This window comes from Polyergus mexicanus, unplaced genomic scaffold (genome assembly GCF_030449975.1).
Source record: "Polyergus mexicanus isolate NDT 795.1 unplaced genomic scaffold, iyPolMexi1.0 SCAF_19, whole genome shotgun sequence".
Taxonomy (NCBI): domain Eukaryota; kingdom Metazoa; phylum Arthropoda; class Insecta; order Hymenoptera; family Formicidae; genus Polyergus; species Polyergus mexicanus.
The window spans coordinates 5,557,040-5,580,127 of record NW_027223339.1 but is presented as its reverse complement, the minus strand read 5'-3'; the positions used below and the strand labels follow the sequence as shown (position 1 = coordinate 5,580,127).

The 23,088-nt window shown below is 33.5% G+C and overlaps 1 protein-coding gene across 30 annotated transcripts in view; it reads left to right on the top strand.

Annotated features, from left to right (window-relative positions):
* Positions 1 to 23,088, top strand: part of LOC138941526 (CUGBP Elav-like family member 1) — a 495,676-nt gene that overhangs the window by 387,310 nt on the left and 85,278 nt on the right. For all 30 annotated transcript variants that reach the window (XM_070311285.1, XM_070311298.1, XM_070311293.1 and 27 more), the window contains one exon: positions 6,662 to 6,744. In XM_070311285.1, coding sequence (XP_070167386.1) covers positions 6,662 to 6,744 — 83 coding nt within the window. The remainder of the gene's footprint in view (positions 1 to 6,661; positions 6,745 to 23,088) is intronic.

Here is a 23,088-nt window from a genome sequence, read left to right as displayed (position 1 = left end):
AAAACAATTATAAGCGACGTGTTTCACAAACATTGACGACCATGATAAACATTTTGGAAGCAACATCTCCATTTGATCTTGCAAATCAAATCTGACAATATTACATTTCTTATGCAGGAGAATACAATGCAAGAAAAAGAGAGAGAAAGAAAGAGACAGAAAGTCTTGGAAAGACTTTCAAAAATTTCGTATCGCAAAGGATTCTCATTCTCCATCTTCGATCCAAATTTGATCGTCTTGATGCTGCGGTTGTGATCGAGCTGGGTTCCTTAGAGACACTCGGCTTTGTTCTCGGTCTAATCACAGAATTTACGTTGCTTGATCGGTCAAAGGTAGCGCTGCGGCTTGAGGTGCACCCTCGATCGCACCCATACACCTGTGCCCAACGAAATACCGGGGTATCGCTCCTGCTGTTTGCACCTCGCAGAGACGCCCCCTTGATATCAAAGGTCAAGCATTCTGTAGGCACAATCGCGGATATAATTCAGTCTTATCTTTGTTCGTTAAACCCGATTTATACGCATGTTGGCAAAGACTCTTGAATGAACTTTGGAGAGCGATATTTGATCAGCTCGTTTGGTACACGCGTGCGATACGAAAACTATTTTTGATATATTAAATTAAACGTACAATACGTGTCATTTTTCTATTTATATTCAGATAATATTCAGAGTATATTATTCATTACGTATGATTGAACGTAAATACTAATTCTAAGATAAATTAAAAACTTGAAAACTCTCGAAAACTTGACAAGTTTTATTTGAAATACACTGTCAAATTAGAAAATATTTCTCCATTAAAAAGAAAAACATTCCGTCTCTATTTACAATGATGTTTACAATGTTTTACCGTGGACATTTGCCGTAAATTGAAAAACAAATCACGGTAAAGAGGCAAATTCATGAGATCCGATTACACGGCTTCAATCCTCTGAAAATTATGTAACGAATGCGCAAACAAAAATATTTAAAGCTACTCGTATTTGGCCTGTGCTGAATAAATACCACGCATAACGTATACCATGCTCGACATACGCATACCATGATCAACACGATTCCGTTTTTATTCTCGAGCGTGCTCAGTATATGCGCGCCAGAATACCTTGCATATTATAAACCACGCATTCTATCGAAACTTATATCTGCCCTGTAACTACGGAAAAGTTTTATTTAAAGCAACGAAGCATTCAAAATTTCATTTCAAAATTTCGTTTCAAAGTTTTCACGTCAAATTTTCCTCGCAATCATTTCTCGGTTGGTTACATTAGAATTTATCGAATATTACGAATTATTGTCATGCACGCATACAAGGAATGTTAATTAAAATTAATTGAAAGATAATTAACAAGTTATTGATTCAACCAGTCAATATATATAATATAATTGATCCCGACTCTCTACGAAGCTTTTAAAAGTTCTCAAAGAGCATTGGCTATTCGATTAAACAATAAAATAGAATTACAAAATTGATATTATATTGATATTATACGAAAAAAAAAAATAAATATAATAATTATGAGATTTTTCTAAATAATGTTATTAAATATATTCATATGTATTATATATATGTAGAAAAAATATCCAAGAAATATTGCTCTGTTGCCTCGTTCTGCAGATTCTTCAATCATTTTAAAACATATATTGTATTTACTGGACAAAAATCTGATCGTTATCTTTCTTCAATTGATTAATTGTCTCAATTTATTAATTCAAACAATAGTCTGCGATTCTCTCTCTTTCTTTCTCTCTAACGGAAAACTCCTCTACATGCGGAAAAATACTCTGCTCGATACCTTTTTTTCTTATAATGTGAAAATTTATGTCCTTCCAAGTTTCATGAAATTAACTACCACTGTCCGTGTATTTTCACGAGGGAGAATCCGATGGCTATTCCGATTTATCCGCTATGGTCGACCAACGGCGGCTGAACACGACGACATAATTGACCGATTCAGCACTTCGTCCTGTGCTCTCTTCTTACGCGCGATTCGAAATACTCCGCTTCGAAAGGAAACAGGACAGTACTATCGTATGGCGGTATCATCGGACGATCTCACGTTCCGCATTCTCATCGATAGAATCGAGTCCGTTCCGCGACTGCGACAAAAAAAATTCCGCCAGCGGTCGTATTATTAACGAGAACTCAAATTCGCCGTAATTGGAGATACCTCCCATTGGCGACGATCACCGACAATCTTAGAGGAGCGATATTGATTCGGATCATGCGAGGCGAAACTGGCGCGGAAAGGCACGCGGGATTTCTAACGAAGATCGGGCATTAGCTCGCATCCATGTCCGTGATAGATTTCCCCGCGGACGCTAATCACGCGTCCGAGGTACTAGTTGCGATCTCATGGGATAGCGCATCGTTTCCGATCGCCTATCGATCGATCGATTCGTCGATTGATCGCTTTTGGCGTGTCCTCCTTTCGCTAACAATTAAAAGAGATATTACAGAGAGATAGTACACTGTAAAAACTTTTCTAAGAATTCAGATGTTTTTGTCTGAATTTTCAGATCTGGGTGTCTGAAAAAAATTTCAATCTGTCTTAATTATCAAAATCGTTTTTCTCAAAATTCAGAAGAATGTGTCTGATAATTCAGACAGCATTCTGTCTAAAAATTCAGACGTTGTGTCTGCAAAAAAGCTGCAGACGCTTTCTTTGAAATTTCAATCAATTTTTTATACAGTGTATTTTTTTGTATTTAATGGTTTTTTATTAAAACTTTCGAATGTGAAATTTAATTCCTCAGAGATAGAGCGTCTTTAGCTTCCAACGAGTACAAACGAGATCTCTGGATTATTCGAAAGAATTTCTCTTTCGCGCATAATTCTTCGTACATCGTGCAGCTTTTCGGGCGCTCTTTCGAGCTGTCGGAAATACGTATATAAAGCATGCGACGCATAATTCGCGCCTCGAACGACGAGCGTTTAACGCACCACGTATCGTACGGGCATAATCCACAGTCCAATTAGCAATAATTATGATCTGAATTGGGAATTCCTAATGGTGGACATTCTCGTATTGGTCTGTTCGTTCGTATACCGTGATTTTTGCAGACGGCGTAATTCGAGGTTCAAATTAAATTCGTTCTTTTCGCTTATAACGACGACGACCAGTTTATTTAAGTAAATCGTAGGATTTTGCTCCTTTTTTTCCACGTTGCATCTTGCCGTTTCTTAAAATTTTTTTCCAACCGCAATCGCGAAAAACGAGTATTTTCTTGCACCTTGGTATAAAATTCGAGCTAATTTTCCGTTTCGGTATTATTCGCGTATCACTATTCCGAGTTATCCTCATTGTTGAGAGAGATAAACGATATAAATTGATTTGAACCATTGGTTTACAATCTATATCTTGTTGGCATCAGTACTAATGCTAACAATTATCGTTTCGTTTAATGCTATGAATAATTCTCTCCTGCTCGCGTGTATTACATGATTGATGTTAAACAAGCTATTCCGTAATTATTTTCTGTGCAATAATATTGCATAAAATTACACATTTTTTATATCAAACTTTACCTTCTAATAATACGAATAAAAATATTAGAGATATATATATATATATAAAATTTAAATTTGGTATATTCTCTGTTTTCTGATTCAAAAATATCAATATGTAATAGACTAGTAATCGTTTGATACATAGTAATTGTGACATACTTAAGATAATGATGTCTAAAGTTGTGTCGCACATAATTTTTTTATTGGCGCACCCGTTGTTCGGAGATATTAAATTAATATATCGATTTAACGGCATCACCTTTCTTCGACTAAGTCTTGCTTGTGTAGAATGACCGACGAAGCTGTTACTCTGGCTAAAAACATGCCGTTCCAAACTAGTTTAGGAAATTACACCGGTTTACGACACGACGCAGTCGTGTGGCAACTATCGCCATTCGGACTGTGTTGCAGTTGCGCTTGGGAATACCCGAGGATCCTATCGCGCAGCTTAATAATTTACTTATTAATTATTAATCTCAATTTGTCTACAACACGTGTGTGGAGCAATTGCAATTATACTGCATCTCATTTGCTTCGGATCGAACATGTTATCAAAGTTATCTTGTCCTTTCTCACAAACACACATATAATGCTATAGTATTTTCTTTCATGTTTGTTTTATGTGTCGACAATATAGATATATTGTATTATCTTCTTTCCTTATCTAGTATCGTTATGACAGCCAGCTCAAGTTAAATCCAAAGCAATTTCAAACTATAATTTTGATCGACAAACACACGACATAATCGAAATATATATTATTGAATAATGTAAAAACAAGATAAATGAGAACATAGACGAACTTTAAATAAATTAAAAACATGTAATTTTTTATTTTTTTTCGTCGAAATCTGTTAATTTTTGTAACCACCAAAAAAATCTATTATTCGTATCTTCTTAAAATTAGTTTAGAGTGATAAGAGATGGAATAATTTACAAGAATATGAAAACAAACGGGAATTGACGTCAGTACCTCGATAAATAAGATCATTTGTAAACACGAGCATTAAAACAGCTTGGTCGGCGGGTGGCGAAAAGATGTGCGAGAGCAGTTTATAGACAGTGATTTAAGGATCTATCGAGCGATGATGCTTTAAGATTATTTACTCGCTGGAACATAATTTCCCGGCTCCCAGCTGCGTCTTCTTGCCGTAATTTACGGAAGCTTGCCGGCAATATGTTAAGAATGTCGCTTGTCTTGATAAATGCACGTGAGGAAAATTTATTTTATTTATTTTATTCAGAATACGATAATCTTGATTCGTGAATCTTTAAACTATCTTCAAGCAAACAATTAAAAATTAGTTCTTATTAATTTCTTTAGTTTTTAATATGTATTGTTTTAATTCATCTTAAAGAAGCAAATACGTGAAATGTTTCAGAAATATTAGATATATATTTTCTAATATTTGCCTGTCTTTATATTTTTATCTTTTATTTATAACTTCTTTGTAAAATTATCCCCATGTTAATAATCTCTCTATTAATAATTTTCTCTGCGCAATCTCAAATTACGTAGGGATCAAAAACGAAATGTTATATGCAATTTATGCCTTAGGAGCGAACTCCTTTTTTAATTAGATAAGCTTAATACGTCGGGTCCTCCTCCCCACTAACATTCCGGACCTTTTGCTACGTATCAAGTAGCACGATTCGCAATTATATATTCATCGCGAAACCATGCGTTAGTCAGTGCGATATTGAATATTGCGTTGCCAAACAAAACATTGCGGAATATTGGGATTTCGTCGAGTAATTGGAAGGCTTGTTACACCGAAACTATTACCGCGATCGCATTATAATTACACTCTCTGTGCTCGGCGCTACGTTACAGGTTTATCATAATTTCCTACACATCGTAAATAGGAAACCTGTTAATTGAACCTGACCGTTATTAACTTGCGGTACCACTAACTCCACGTTCACGACACCTTAATTATCTGTTGTTTACTTAGCACAAAGAGAATCCCGGAGCATATGTTATATTTGGAAAATCTAATCGCAGTAGTAGCGAAATTCTCTCGGTATGATAATTAAACATAATGCACAAGGCTCTAAATATATCTGGTTTATAGATTTCTATTCAGATTTATTCAGATTTTCATATATAATTTTTGCAAATTTTAGTTAATATTATTCAATAAATTATTGATATTATAGTATTTCTTTGATAATATTGAATTGTGTGCGTATACACTCTTTATAATTCGACAGCTTTGTATTTTTATTAAGACTTAAAATCAAATTAGTTAAATTAATAAATCTTTGATTTCATATGGTTTTCACTCTATAAATCCTTAGTGTACCCCATTTTCTTCACATATCTTTATTCGTACAGATTCTCCGTTTGTTGCCAATTCTTTCTACAAAACCATTTCGCAAGTCGAGTCATAGATTTATATATTACTCATACATTATACAGAACATTTAGCAGAGCTTCTATCTTTCTGTTTTTGTTCGATAAAGAATTCGGCCATCTTTATTCCGACTCTAGACGAACTAACGATTCATCTGGGACGTTAGAGATCCCGAAGAAGAACAGGGATCGGTACACGGTGCTAGTCGAGAAAGGGACGGGGTCGGCGATAGAACGGCGTATCAAACTTTTGGCAACTCGTAACTATCGACCGGTTAAAGCTTGGATAGCGTCCAGCCTCGACAACCGGGAGATACGGAAGACTCTTGATGAGGTCCCCTAGAACCGACTTCACTCTTTCCCTTTCGATCTCTCCCATAGCGAAACCTGTCATCGGCGGTGTAAACTCCGCGGCTATTCGTGTCTATCGTATAGTTTCTTGTTGATAGTTACATCGACTATGATAACTGTAGATCTTTTCATTCGTTTAATGCCAGAAAGTAAGTAGATAGCGGTTTAATAATTGTGCGTATCTTTTTCTTGCAGCAGGATACAATTAAATAAATGGACGAAAAATTTTTTTGACAAATTAGTCCGGCCATAACCAAAGCAAATTTTTTGTTCCGAAATAAATCGTCTAATAAAAGGCTATAAATAGCCATGATTAGAGGAAGAAATAATATATAGTTTACGTGGAGAATAATTCTATTATTTTTGACTAGTGAAATAATAATCAACTAGTTTAATATTATGCAAATACTTAATTACTTGTAATTTTTAATTTTTTTGTTACAGGATGTTGCTTCGTAACTTTTTATACCAGAAAAGCAGCTTTGGCAGCGCAAAATGCCCTTCATAATGTCAAAACTTTTAGCGGGGTAAGTGAATTATTTGTAATCGATCTCAAATTCGATATATATATATATATATATGTATATATATGTATGTATGTATGTATGCATATACATTAATGTATGTATATGCATTATTTAATTATCAGAAGACTTTAAATAACTAATATAAATTTATTACAAGTAATCGAAGAGAGCGATTATTTTTAAAACTGATAGCTTAAAACGTAGCCACATGATATTGTACGGACATTACGAGCGATGGCTCCAGGATGATTATCTTTCCAACAGAGCCCAAGTTTAGTCATCTCTAGATCACAAATCACGACTGTTGCTGTATATATCAGCGTTGCTGCTGATAGAAATGTTTGAATAGCTTTGGCATATGCCGAGTACTGAATCAATCGCCAAACGCATCCGTTTAGCTGAATAATGAATGTTTACGCAGATAATTATCTAAGTGACAATGATTGACCGAATAATGAATATTAATACGGTTGATCGTTCGAATAAATTATTCAAATCGACATCGCAGCCCAACGAATCTTTGAGTAATCATCGATATAAGCGAACGGTCGACGTTCGCTTCAAACGAAAATGCCTGTTTATTAATCAAAATTGTATCTTCTAAGCAATCGATTCTTTTTTTAATCGCCGTTAAAATAATATAATCACTTCGATCACTTCAGAAATTTTTGGAAAATCTGAGAAATATGAAGATTCTTAATCTTTAATTATATAAAAAACGCAAAATTATATTTTTAATGTTAAAATGTATAATCATCATTTTTTCTTCAATTTTCATTGATTTTACAGACGATAATTACAACAAAATAGAATTACAAAAGAAACTAATTAACGTAAATAAGCTTGCATTATTTTTACTTAAATAATCGTTATTATCGTTCTTATAATCTGAGATGCTAATATAATTTATTAATATTGTAAAATTCATAAAAATAAAGTTAGAAGATTTAAAATAACTATAATGGAATATACAATATGAACATTTATCAACTTTAAAATAAATGCTAGTATTTAAAAAAGCAGTCTGCGATTAAAAAGGGCGATTATAAAGTAAAGTATACACAAAAGAATCGTGGCGTATATATAAATGAAGAGAATTAAACAATCTTCTTGTCAGCGCTAATTGATTTAATTGGAGCAGGGATTAGAGAAAATTTCAAATGACGCACTTTTAAGCATCTCTTTTTTTCTCTTCTTTTCATTCTCTCTCTCTCTCTCTCTCTCTCTCTCTCTCTCTCTCTCTATCCGAAGGGATTCCATTATGAAGCCCTCGATCCTTTTTTTGATTCGAGATAACGCCGTCCTCGTCCGTCTGGAAAAATACTCCGGAAAAGCGGCTTTCCTTTCTTCAGGTTTGGGGCGTCCCGTCGATTACAGGCCGTCGGGGTCTGAAGATATTGTTGGAAGTGAGCTCGTACGATAATTACAGTTTCCCTGGAAACTTTGCGATGCAATTACGAGACGTCATTACGAGTATTTAACCAAGCAGGCTCGGCTATTCCGCCCTTCTTCCCTCTTTCTCCCTCTTCCGGCTTGTACCTGCCTCTCATATGCGCGCGCTTATGCCTGAATTTACGTGAATAATTATTATCGATCGAAAGCGAAAGGGCGTGCTGAACGGGCGACGATTCCTATAAAGCCGCGTGCGGATTGCCAACACCGCTCGATATTAAATGTGAATCACATAATAAATTGCATTAATTACATAATATAATATTTCATTAAATTTCTATGAAAATCTTATTTTTATTAGTGGTAGAATTTAATAATGCACAATAATGATCGTTTAAATAAGTATTCTCTTAAATGGAATTAGTGTATTATCATTGATAAGCAGTGGTATGAGTTATAAGTACAGTATTGAGAATAGTAAAATCTTATTGATAATTAGAAGACTCAAATCATGGAAGTGGGTGATTTTTCGATAATAAATAAAACAAAAAAAAAATGTGAGTGAAGATCAGTGAAATATACAATATATATCTTATCTATTCACTTATCTTTGATGAAATCTTGTCATTGCTTTGTCACAATGACATATTTACTAATTCAGTTTAAAAGAGTATTTTACAATTTTGTCCAGAAATACAATCAATCTAATGGTACAATCATTGCAATTATGATTTCCAATCACGCGAATGCCCTTCTATCATTTATTATAACTCCGAGACTCATTTATAAAGTAAAAATATCGAAAATTAAGTTATACTATATTTTTTTTATTAAATAAAGTATAATAAAGCGCGACAATTGAAGGATTAAAATTTACAAAATCCTGAATATGCACTTGAAATTTCAAACATCAAACCCATTCTTTCTCCGGATGTGTATTAATCTCGCAGATAATTCAAAGTCATGCCCTATTGTAAGATGCTTTGTTCGAGAAAAGAAACCTTCATTGACCCATCGGGCAGCGTGAAACAACGAGCTTTTCTCGCGTATCATGCGGCGGCAGCATCTTCTTGGCACCGCTTCAGACACCTTTTCACACTCAAGCATAGCGGTTGCGGTGCGATAATTGTAAATGCACTACCGAGACATTTAAATCGCCAAGAAAATGGCAATACATTTTCACCGCATATAAAGATATTTTTACACGATTAATAAATCTTCTTTACTTTTTACAAGAAAATTAATTGCATTATATTTAATTATATACTATTAAATCTTTTCCATTATTTTGATCTGACATTAGCAACATATACCGTTGTATGTGATATGATTAACACACATGTCTATTGTTAAATTTAAATCTGTCATATATATATATATTTACGATTTGTTAAAATTTAATTTCTATTATAATATTAATTTTTTATCTTTTTTAAAGAAAATATAGTTAATAGCAAGATAATAATGTTAAGAAAATTGTGAATTGCAAAGATATTTTTATGTCCGAATGTTTTCTCATATTTTGAAACATTTATAAAATTTAGATGTACATATATAATATTTCTAATAAGAAAAATACAAAATGAACATGTGTAACTGTGAATTTTTATTTTTTTTGTTTCTGAAAGGATCTCTTGATTCTTGCAATTAAACAAATCGCATAACGAAGACACGTGATATGATTTCAGTTTGTTACTTTACTACATTGCGATTTACTGAAATTGTACATTGTTTGATGCGTCACGCGAATAAAGGGTTTCCAGTTCGGTACTGTTCGAATTTAATTGCTAACAGAATTCACCGTTGTGTAACACAATTCATAGCGAAAGAGATATTTTAAAAAGATTGCATAATTTTAAAATAAGAAAAAAAGCACTTACAATGAACTTTAAGACATTCCAAAAAGCAGCATTTTAAACCATAATTTATTTCCATTATTTGATATTTATTATTATTTGTGTACTCTACTTGATGTTTTATACATCGAGATCTACTAGGCTTCTTACGAAAGTAAAAGGCAAAAAGCTCTATTAAATTTCTCTTGCTTTCAAAAAAAGTCGCGTGTCATGAAAGAAGCCAAACCCGAGACTCTTATGCCGGCTGTTAATTAGGGGGGTTAAATAGCCGAAAGTCGAGCAGCTGCTCTTCAACAGAAAGAGCATGCCATGCTCGATCGGGAATGGAGTGATAGAAAAGAGAGGCTTCTTAGCCTAGAGCATAAGGATTGTCTCTGATCGCGGAGAAACGGAAGAAGAAGGAAACATTGACAAAGAAATGAAGCGTTCTCGAGCGGCGTATAAAAAAGGATAGAAAGATAAAGGAGAGAAACACGAAAGGAAAATGAAAAGGATAGAAAGAAAAAGCAAGAGGAAAGATGAATTGCAGAACGACGTTTTCGCAATGAAAAGGGTTGACTGAGTATAAGTGGGTGTAGCTAAAAGGAGCAAGAGTCGAAAGAGGAAAGAGAAAGAGGCGACCGAGAGCGAGGAGGACGCTCGGGGGGTTGCGAAATCCGAGTGGGGGAATAGGGAGGCAAAGAGAGAAGCTGGTATGGGCGATAGGGGGGTAGATAGGGAGCGAACAGAGGACGGCTTGTGCATTTGAAGGAGTTTAGCTTTTCTCGTATCAGATTTCGTTTCCACGAGTGGCGTCGAGTTGAGACGTCTGTGTTGGCTCGAAGAAATGACTCGAGAGCCCGAAACCTTTCCTCTCTCTCTCTCTCTCTCTTCTTATCGTTGACTTCTTTAGCTGCCCTCTCGCAGGCACCCTACTCTGTGCACGCTGTATCAGCACCGAATGTACCGACGCGTTTCAACATCGTCCTTACTCTGTGGCCAACGGCAGATTTATTTCGCGCGAAAACTAGCGAAAGAGATTCTCCCCGTTTCCTATACGTGATTCACGCAGATCGATTACTAGTTTTGCGACAGTTTGAAATATAGTTGAGGACGATAGTTTACAATTTAGATTTCAATTCTTAAATTCTTTCAAAATAAAGTTTTTCAATGCTGTTCTCATCGGCAAATATTATTCTTAAAACAAATATAATTCTTAAATGTATTCTTATATGGATATTTATTTGATATTTATTTAGACATCTATTTATATTTAACATATAATATTATTAATGTACATTACTTAAGATGAAATAATTAATCACATATATATCTTAATTTTGTATGTTTTACTATTTCTGTAAAAAGATACGAGATAATATAATAAAAAATTATATATTATTGATTTTTTCTTCTATTTACAAAAGAATATTTTAACATTAAAAATTATTGAATTAATAAGTTGTTGAAAAATGTAGCAACCAATTGTTTAAGAATCTATCGCGATCTGTCATGTGTGTAATTGTAGTATAAATGCTGAAAATAATATTTAAAATAAAATTTCTTCTATCTTGCTTGAGGTAGAGATCCTCATCTATTTTCCCTGTCTATTTTAATGTAAAATCCATATCTTTTAACATGTGAAAATTCGTTAGAAAAGCTTCATGACTTTTGTTGCCGGCAAAAGATTCGTACATGTAAATCAACGTCGAACGAGGAAAAAAAAATATTTCTTTTTATAATCGAAATAACGGAGTATCCTGCGGCGATTTTGCGGTAAGGAAGAGGGAGGAGAGCTCGTAGAGTCTGGCTCGTAGCCGCGAAATTGGCGGAAAACCGTGGCGAATTTACAAACGTGCATACCGCGCTCACAACAATGCGTAATATTATTAAAGCGTTGTGGGACGGAAGATATTGGAGCGTTAGTAGGTAAAATCCAAATGGAAAATGAAACCATTATACGGCGACCGCTTTGGCGCGATCGATAGATGCATGGAAATGGCGTTACAGAAAATTCCTCGATAACGTGTTAGCTATTCTTTTGGAAAATCTATGAATCTGTATGATGCAAACATGCAAATTGAGAACGGAAGATATCACAGTTTACATGAAAAGACTTTTCAAAGTATTTCAATTATATGTATATCTGAGCAAAAAAATCACTTTTGTTTAATTTTTTTTTTTTTTTTTTTTTTTTTTTTTTTTAGTTTTTTACTAATGTCATATTTGCGGCTTTATTTAATTTAGATAAAATCATTGCTGCGCGAAATATTAATATGAGATAGTAATAAGATAATAATTTAAGTTATCATTAAAATTCTCTAATATGTTCTTTTGTGAAAAATTAATTAAATAGAAGAATTTGCTGTCACAAAAATGCTTTAAGTGCTACATTTTTTTTAAACATGATGCATTAAAGCAAGAATGTTAAATTTATTAACGTGTAACTGACATGTGAAAGTGTTTGTATGTAATAATTGAAAAAGAAAATTAATTTCTAATAAAATATCAGATATTTTTATTAAATATTAAATAAATAGTAAATAATAAATAATTATAATCATTTTTTTAATTTTCGTAAAAAGATATTAAAAAATATTTCTTGCAGTGCTATTCCAAATAAAAAAAAATATGCGAATAAAAAAGAATCTAAATAACAGTAGCTGGCTCAGCTGTCGAGAGAGAGAGAGAGAGAGAGAGAGAGAGAAATCAGAATAAAAAAATACAAAAAATATCTCGTGTTACTCAGATGCGCGCGCGCACATACACACACACACACTCATACACACATATATACAAAAGAGAGAGAGAAGCCAGTGATAGAAACGAAAGTAACCTTCCTTCTTTATTCGACGCCGTCCAGTCTCGTGACCGTAGAGTTTTAAAATATTCAGAATAACCCTGGAGGTAGTTGACTGGATATTATCGATCAATATCAATGATATATCTACTGAATGTTTACTAAAATTTGAGATATATCGGTTATATTGGATTTAAAAAAAGAGCGACTGAGAGGACAAAGAGGAAAAGCGAGAGAGAAATTCGATAAACCGCTATATATTCAATAATTCATGTTAATAATACGGTCTGTTTCGTTCATTCGATCGCACATATATGCAGATATATAAATGATACGTGCACAGTCATATTGCCACGATAACACGACGAGTCACGCCATGACACCTTCCGCGAAATAACGATAATCGATGCAGCCTTTGCGCGAATATCACAGTGACTTCTCTTATTTTACAACACCTGTCACTTTCGACAAGATAATCTTCGAATATCGATATCGCGTACAATGTGTATATTATATGTTTCATTCGAGAGAAGTTAAAGCGGATAGCCGTATTTACAGTAAATTAAGCGGCAAAAATTAGTATTGAAAAATCATATCAATCTCTTCAAAATTTTCTTCTAAATTTTACTCTGTTACATGCAATTGAAGACAGGTAAATTTTATTTATCATACATTATCGTATAACAGATTAATTTTTAAATATTATTTAAAAAGATTAATTAATTGATGTCACATATAAACAGCATAAAATTTTAATCGGCAGTATATCGAGAATACAATTTTCAAGTAAAGTAAACATAAATACTTTATATATTCCGCAGCTAAAAGTTATACAACTGTAAAGTTCAGATAACGAAAAATATATTTCACGCTCATTATTAACGAATGTGAAATATAAATTATCATCCAATTTGCATGAATAAATAGCGACAATTTAATCTGCAGTTTTTGATTTATTGACATATGGATTTCATCAGGCATATGATTTAATAAAGCGCGGCTACCATGCTATTAAATCCAATGTTTAATATATGCAATCGAGATATATATATATATATATGACATGATTTTGTCGCCGTGGTAAAAAAAAGACTTCAATATCTTAAATATTGGCGAATGCCCAGCAAGTGGCTAAAAATAAATCACTATTGATCATAAAGCGACAAAGACATCCAGACTAAAACGCTCTGTTTTTTTACTTGATGTCTTTAAAAGATGAAAAGGAGAAAAATAACAAAGACGATGAACGAAAAAAGGCTTGACCCATATTTCCGTCTTAAATGACACCAGCAGTTGACCTCAATTTCACAATCAATGCATTCATCATGCATTTTTATACCAAGAAATCAATTTTTATTGACATCTTTAGTCTCATATTTGCCAGAAAAAAAAAAATATATATATATATCAAAAAACATTTAAATATTGAAATAAGTTTTGTTTTGATAAAATATTGAACTGACTCTTAATTAAAAACATGTTTTGCATAGAAAATGAAAATTTAAAAAGACAAGTCAAATCGTGATATATTCTGCATAAGTTTCATTAATTAAAAAACAAGATCAGAAATATTTCACACATGACATAAATCCAGGATAGTTTCGTTTCGTTCGATAATTCAGACGAAGACGTGAAAATTGAATCGTAAAACGTACTGAGCGTCAGAATGAAGATACGTGGGATGTGTATATAAACGCGAGGCGACAAAGTCGTAAACCGAGTAATTAACTTCTTCGCTCCTTCTCTTTTTATCTTTCCATCGCGTTTCGGTCGCGTGTCGAGAAGAAAGTACGAGAGTTATTATGGGATCCGAGCGTATATAATTTGTCGCCAATTAAACGATTCCTATCTCGTACCCTCTCTCTCTCGCTCTTTCCCCTCGACGTTTTCCTGCGAGGCCAAATATGATTGTTGGCTCAGAAAAACGGAGTCATCGACCGTCTGATGCGGGCGCGAAGAACCGGAAGCGCTTCCACTTGGCAGAGGCGAACGTCGTAATCGCATAACGACATCGTATGATTCTCCGGAGCGCTAACGAACACCCTCTGTACCCACCCCTCGACCTGCCATTACCCTGTGCGCGCTGCAGTAACAAAAAATAATGGACGTCATTATCGGTCCGAAATAATGGTCGCGGATGAAGAAGAGAAAGAGAGGAAGAGGAAGAGAAGCGATACGACAATCGACGGATGGATGTGAGGAAAAAGGAAAATGTTGATCGGTGAAAACGCTTCGTGCCAACGACAATCGTGCCCTTTCTGGGATCGTTTCGATTTTTTGCCGGACTGCATTCGAGCACATCATGAAATTCTCGATTAACATAGCTAAGCGCGGTAAAGGACAGCGTCTACGATCTTCGGAATTTTACATTAGTAGACAGGATTGTTTCGCCCATTAAATGTATAATGTGCCTAAAAGTTACGAATTTAGGAAATTCATAAGAAAAAAAATTATCTATTATATTAAAAGTATTTAGTTTGCATGTTTCTGATATATAGTCACATATATCTAAATTGAAAAATTGTATAAATTACTGCGAAGCCGTATTAGTGATTAACTTTTCTAAATATATATTTTGCAATACAAATTCACACTTTATAAAGCAATTTTGTGGAACGAGGAACAAATCGAATTCTGATATGACATGAATTTGAGATATAATCAATAAAAAATATTAACATTCTAATTATAATTGCAGTAGTGTTTATGTTTTTTTTTTATTATTATTAATTAGATTAATTCCAATATAAGTTCATTGAATTATCGCAAAGATATGGCACAATCATGGTACAAACTTTAATTTCTTTATTTAAAGTTTAGTTATACGTATATCTATTTTATTCTAAACGCGGAATACGCAGCTGAGACAAAGCTTGCTTATATAAATTGCTAATATTTAAAAAGTTTCCAATTTTTATACAAGTTTGAAAATTAAATATATACATCACATTGCAATCTATTATCTAGTAAAAATTTTCTCTGGAGTAACTTGCATCTTTTTGCTCTCAATGTCTGTACCATAGCAAAACCGAAAAAATTATACGTTTAAGAATTGGTTGTTGGTATTTATCACGAAAGTTGACACGGATTGCAAGCGTTCCGAGCGGAATTGCAAGACGTAGCATTAAGTTTCGCGGGTTGGCCGACAGACAGTCTAACGAGTGCGGGAAAAAAAGGAAAACGCGCGGAAAGCAGCGGAAGAAGAAACGCGAAAGAATTCGATTTGCCGCGCGCGTGCGGCCGCGGGCTAAATTGCATCCTATTTCTCAGCAACTTTTTCAATTTGTCGCGACTCGAGCAACTAATTACTAGCCGAAATGACTTTCGTCTCACCGCGAACGGTGGCTTTAGCGTCCACGACAACGACGGTGTACCGCGCCGGGACGAGTGACTTTTTGAATATGCGATCGCCGGTCTCGGCGTGACGTATTGCATCATGCGGCCACGTGCGAGTGACATGTTCGATGCGAAATCAATAAAGAAGCAAGAAAAAGAGACAGAAGAGGAAATTTCACGAAGCGACAGTTTGTTTACATCGGATTTGGTGAGGCGGACCGTGAGCAAGTTAAACGAGACATTTTAACCGAACCGCGACAGATGGATAACGCTCTCAGATGCCGGTACTGTTATCAACGGAATCGTTCTATGTATGATATTGACTTACCCGCTTTTTTGAAAATTAATCTCTTGCAATATCGCTTTGTTCAGAGCCAAAGTTAATGGAAAAATTTTAATTGCATAAACGATTATACGAATTGAAAAGAAATGTGTGCGAAAGTAAGAAGAAATATGAAATATATTTTCTAAAAATGAAAAATAAGAAGATTATCTATTTTCGTGCTCTTTACACTATCATTTATTATTGGATATTTTACGGATCCTTTTCCGATCGAAAATGTCCTTTCTATTAAATACATTATCAAATCATCTAAAAAAAAAAAAAAAAAAAAACCAGATATACCTTTTTGCAACAAATAGAAGGTTAAAAAAGAAATCAAAAATAAAGATTTATTGATATCGGCGTTTGTTAATATAAAATAAAAGTTTATCACCGGTGTGCAACAACGGAGTTGAAATTTTACATATTGATCTTAATATACAAATGTAAAGATTCAAATTATAGCAACGCAAAGTAATTAATATTTGAAGAAATTATTATTGTACATCGAATTTTATATATTCGATGTATATAATAATAGAGAGTAGATATTTTATAAATTATTTTATAAACGCGCACGTTTTTTTAAGTATAAACTTTTATAAGATTATAGATTTTATATAAAAGTTTTAAATTATTTAAATAAGGAAACCAAATTAATGTACATGATTAATAACAAGTAATATATTACTCATCCCAGGATTGCTCCGATGTCTCTTAGGCATCTCCTTCTCTTGAGGTTGTCAGGATCCATTTCAGCATCATAATATGGTTGCATTCACTTTACACGAAAAGTTCATACAGTTCATATATTTTATTATATTTCATTACGTGGTATGATAAAAAGAAACGCGCGACACTTTGCTCGGCACTCCCGAATTCACGATAAAAACGGACGCGCGACACTTTGCTCGGCACTCCCGAATTCAAGATAAAACGAATGCGCGACACTTTGTACTCACTGAGCGTTATCCAGCAATGTCTCAATGAGATATGCCAGTTTGTTAGTATCGAAAGTGCGATCATCAACGACAAGTGCGAAAGGAGATATCGATAAAATGGGCCTTTATAAGGTTTAAAAAAATCATTAACCACGTTTGGGTACTTAGCTTCCCCTTCAGGATAAACCTTCCAGGTACTGAGCTCTCCCACCAACGTCAAGGTGTACCCATTGGGAGAGTATCGAAGATTTGCAGGGTGAAAAGCCGATGTGTGTGATGAAATATATTTCAAATATATTTAAAAAAAGAATGAGGATTAAGCGCCGATTAATTTTGCCTTGTCGTTAAAATATTTGTAAATTATAAAATAAATTACATATATTGTAAAATAAATAACATAACATACATTTTATATAATAAATAACATATATTGTATCGCAAGATATAATATGTAAATGCCAAATGTATTCATTATTAATAAACGCCCGATACATGGACAGTTTATTTAGACCATTATTCGATCGATTGTTTTTATTGGAATGCGTGATATGTTTGAATAAAAGAAATATATATGAATTGTTAAGAAAATAATTATTATATCGCTTATCAATGCGCAATGAACGGTAATTTATAATTCCAATTTTCTATTATTTCTGCAACTGTAATATGTATGTATTGTTTAATTCTGTCAGATTATTCACGATTTAAGAATTAAAATTATTATTGATATTCATGATTTAACCGAATTAAAATCATATAACCACCAAGTTCCTTTAACTCTTTATGCTATGATGATCTCATTAAATGCGATACATTATAAGAAATTACAGCGTAAACGAAAAGCGTCTTCTTTTCAAGATAAATTGAAGATTCATCTTAGCGTGGTCTAAGGATCTAATATTACGTTTACTTTGCAATTTTCTAAAAGTATCACTAGTCACTATAAGAAATTGAAATGCGAAAGAAATGATCCGATATAATACGCAAGATATTTGAGTGACTCGAGAAATGGCGCCCTGTATGAGCGTTAACTTAAGGCTCTCGATATCAATGCCAAAAGTTGACACTTTTATCCGTTCGGTCGTCCGTTCCGGTATCGCGATTGATAAATCGCGAAGAGCAAAAATTCCGTCCCATTTCCTCGAGATGATTTTTCGTCGCGAAAGATTTGTTGCGCCTGGTGGCATGAGATGAACGCCGGCGTTCTGTCGTGCCGTGTCTTCACGCCAAGCTGGACCGCGAGATTTCTTCGCGCAAATAGAAAGAAGAGAACCGGCGCTCTCCCGCTAGGCTTTACATCGTGTAATCTCGGGCTGACTGACGCGATGACAGCAAGTACCGGATAAATTTGCTGGAAAGAAATTGGGAGGAAAGAAAAAGATCGTAAAAAAGGGAAAAGTACGCACGTGTCTCTACGTATGAGAATGAACTGGAAATACCGGCTAAACCTGAGATACTTCAAAGAGAAAAAAATTTGTATACGCGTAAATCTTCTCTACTAAAATTAATTTTTTTGAAAAATATTAAAATATACGAATTATAAACTGTGACAATTACTGAGAAATTTTTCTTATGTTTTAAAAAAATTGTTTTATTAGATCTTTTTAATGATAAGTAAATAGATTTAACGGGATTTTAAAAAGATGATTAGAACCAATAATTTTTTTGAATCACATTTTTTAACTAATAAATTTTTAAATGCTCTAGAAATTTTATGTCTATTTTCACATTATTGTCGCAATTAGTATTAGAATTAACGTACAATTTTTTTGAATTAATATGGATATTGTGTTCCATAGGCGAAACCAAATCCCAGGCCAATTATAGAACTTAATAATTATTTAGGTCGATTGTAGCTATAATCCAATACAATTACTGAATATTATTGAACACTTCAGATAATTACATTAGTAATGTATGACCTATTGTAGCGACATATATAATAATTGCAATAACAATAATCAATAATTTTATTTCGTTATTCATTCGCTAACAAATAAAGCATATTTAATTAATAATTATTGTTTTTACAATGCGTATTTATTGCATTTTTATCCGTATTTTTCTCGGAAATAGCGGCAACCGCACATCGTTTTCTTCGTCAGATACAGAACTGAATGTAATTTCATAGAAGATACTCTGTGTTCTCGATCGATTTCTTGGTTTGTAACTAGGTCAACCTTTCCTATAGTGCTCCTGTTACGCATATGTAGCGATACAAGTGAAAACACGCTAATGTAATTAGATATCTACAGTAAAACGAGTAATTTAATTTGTAACCGATTATATATCGATAATTTTCGAATTCTACGAACAAAATATTGCGAAACGTGAAAAGTGATTCTCTAATTTACTGTTCAATAAAGTCGTAATTGGATTTTCTTGATTCCACAATGAAGACTTAAATTATGAAATTATTGAACATTAAAATGAAAGAATACTATAGCGAAATATGTAAAAATAAATAACAAAATGGTTATTTTAATTTTAAATTGATTTTTTCAAACATTAATTGACATTCAAAAATTACAGCTTATCGGGATATATAAAATTGAAAATTAGAATAATTGAGGTAGAAGAGTACGATGACAGTTTCATTAATAGTATTTAAATCATGTTGTTTCAAATATAATAACACTCGTTAATTAAATCCTGCCAATGAATTACAGAAATTAATCATATATAACTAAACATCTAAAATTGTATATCTTACGTTGAGTTTTCGCGGACAGAAATCTATAATGACTGCATAATTCGCGTAAGTCGAGGCAAATCGAAAGCATAGAACGTCCGTATGGAAGTATACTGCAACTCTCCCCGATGACAAATGAAACGCTTAAGTCGGATGCAAATGGAAATATACGGGGGATGAAATCGTTTCAAGAGAGAGGGAATTACTTTCGTGCTTATTCGGCGGAAAGGGAAAGCGGAAGGGGTAAGAGGAGAAGAGAGAGGAGTATCCGCGAGCACAATTTCAGCAAAAATATGATTCCGAAACAATTAGTCATACGACGATCCACGAATAACCGATTTGTCTCGTGACGAACGTACAGTCGTGATATTTGCACATATGTGTGCGTGTGTGTTTGCGTATATGTACGTTCCCACCTGCTTGTCGTAACCCCACAATCCAATTCTCGGGGGATATTATAACGCGGTATATTATCCAGACTCGCGTCGCGAATATTTCCGCCGACCACGAAGACCCATTTCGTCCGAGCGATACGAAATAAAGAAATAGTAATCTCTCGTGTACGTGTGTGTGTGTGTGTGTGTGTGTGCGCTGTGTGACATGTCGAGAGACAAATCTTTCTTCCTACCTGCCAATCGCCCGCGAACCAACCCACCTCCGCCCATGACAGGAAACTTTCAATTTCCGGATACATCGCCCCTGGACAGCATCGAGTACACGCGATACAACGTCAACTTTATTGAGCGTTCTTCCTTGAGCTTATGGACAATCGATTTTTTTTCTGGAAATCACTCGATCTCTCCTAACTTTTCGATCTACACGTGAATGTAAGATGTTTACTTTGTATATTTTTGTACTCTTCTTTATCACACGTTGAATTTATTTAATTATAATATAATGCGCGATGAACCATTAGTATAATCGGACTATATTACAAGAGGCAAAGAGAAGGAGAAGAAAAAAAGATATGTATTTTTTTAAGGTACTTTATAGTATGTGTAGAACATGCATCGTATATGATATGTGATACGATATGCGCAAATCGGTGAAATTCGGTATATTGAATAAAACGCCTGTTTAACAAAACGTTCAGTCAGCAGACGTCTGCTCGACAAAAATTTTCAACCAAATATACGCCGACAAAAGCATTATCAACGAAATATCTGATAACGCAATGCTATTACCGTTCTATAAGCAGCAACACTATACGGATCATGTTTACTTGCTATTCATATATATACGAAATTTAGATATATACGCGATCTCTGTATACATATAACTGGTTTATTCTTGATGAAGCTGCATCGTATCGATTATGTGCACAGACCAAAAATGATGAGGATTATTACAAATGAGCTCTCAGATTCCAAATCCATCGATAATTGGAACGAATTCATACCGCTTATTCGGCATAGGATGCTCATAACAACTAATCAGCTATTAATATTGTAGAATGACCTAGCTGCTTAAAATATTACGAGAATATTGATTAACTACCAAACATACAAAAACTTTATTTTTCTTATTACCTCAAAATGATCTATGGACAATTCGATACTGAACTGATTACACAAGTCTGTAAAAATAATTTTTTTTTGCGGAGTTTTAACTCTTAACGGTTATCTTTATTTGGTTTTGGATCGTAATTTATGAATTTGAAGTCTAATTTTATCTAACACGTAAGAATTTTTCGTCACTTCAATTAAAAGAACTGTAAACTTTATTTATGTAAATAATTAAAAAGTACTAAATATTATTATACTATATATTTATACTATATATTTATACTATTATTATACTATATTATTCTATATTACTATTAATATTAAATATTAATATTGTTATATATTTATAATAATATATTAGATAGAATAATATATTAGATTTATAATAATATATTAGATTAGATTAATATTATAATAAAAATTAATATTATTAAAATTAAACAATGACCTAAAAAAATTGTACGTATTGGGAAAAAATGAATTTGAAGACAATATAAAAAAATCATTCAAATGAGCATTTTTATCAAAAGCGCCAAATCTTCGCAGATCTGTGTTATCTTAATTTATGTGATTACTTAATTAAATCGTAATTAAATTATTAGGGATTGGGAATGTTATCTATTAACTTGTTCATTGAATCGCAATTAATAAACGCATAATTGCTAAGAGACTAATAATTTACATTTACATTTTTGACTATTCTAAATGGCCGAAGCGGTTATAATAATCTTTGCAGTAGTTATAAAATGTAGTATGTTATAAAATAAAATCAAGCATCATATCTTTTAACATCACGAGAAGTTTTTGCTACTGTCATCGACTCACTGTCAATCGAATTTCTTCGATCATGGAAAAAAAAAAAAAAAAAAAGCAGGGACATATCGCGCGTGTCGTCGTAAAGATATTTCGTGGACAGTGAAAAAGCGCACGTTTAGAAAATCCGGGATGGCGGAAGAAAAGCGCGAGGGGTTGATCCGCCGGAATGGGACACCAGAGGGATGACCCGATGGCGCTCGGGGACGTATAGGCAGAGGGCGTGTTGCCAACTGCACTTTCGCAGCGGCGTTCTTCAAATCGATTCCCATTTCCCTGAGAAATGCGACACGCTGACGGAAACGCCCGCCCATGCCGGATAGAAACGCGAAATGGAAATTGATAGCGCGAGCGAGAAACGAGCCGGCGCTCGTTCTGCGAAAGTCATCGCGAGGGTAATCAATTGCAATTGTATTCCGCGAGCGCAAGATTGTGGAATCGTGAGTTTCTTGAATTTTTTTATAAGAGTCGCAAGAATTATGCCATGTACACAGCATACGACAGAATCGTTTCAAATTTCAATCTATAGTAAATAATATATATATATATATATATATATATATGCATTTACAAAGAAAAAGAGAGAAAGATAAATAAAGATAAATAGAAAGAGAAAATACATGAAAATGAGTGTATAAAAGCGAACAAGCTATAAACGAAAAAATATAAAACAAAATTCTTTAATAAAATAAAAATTTTTTAAGGTTT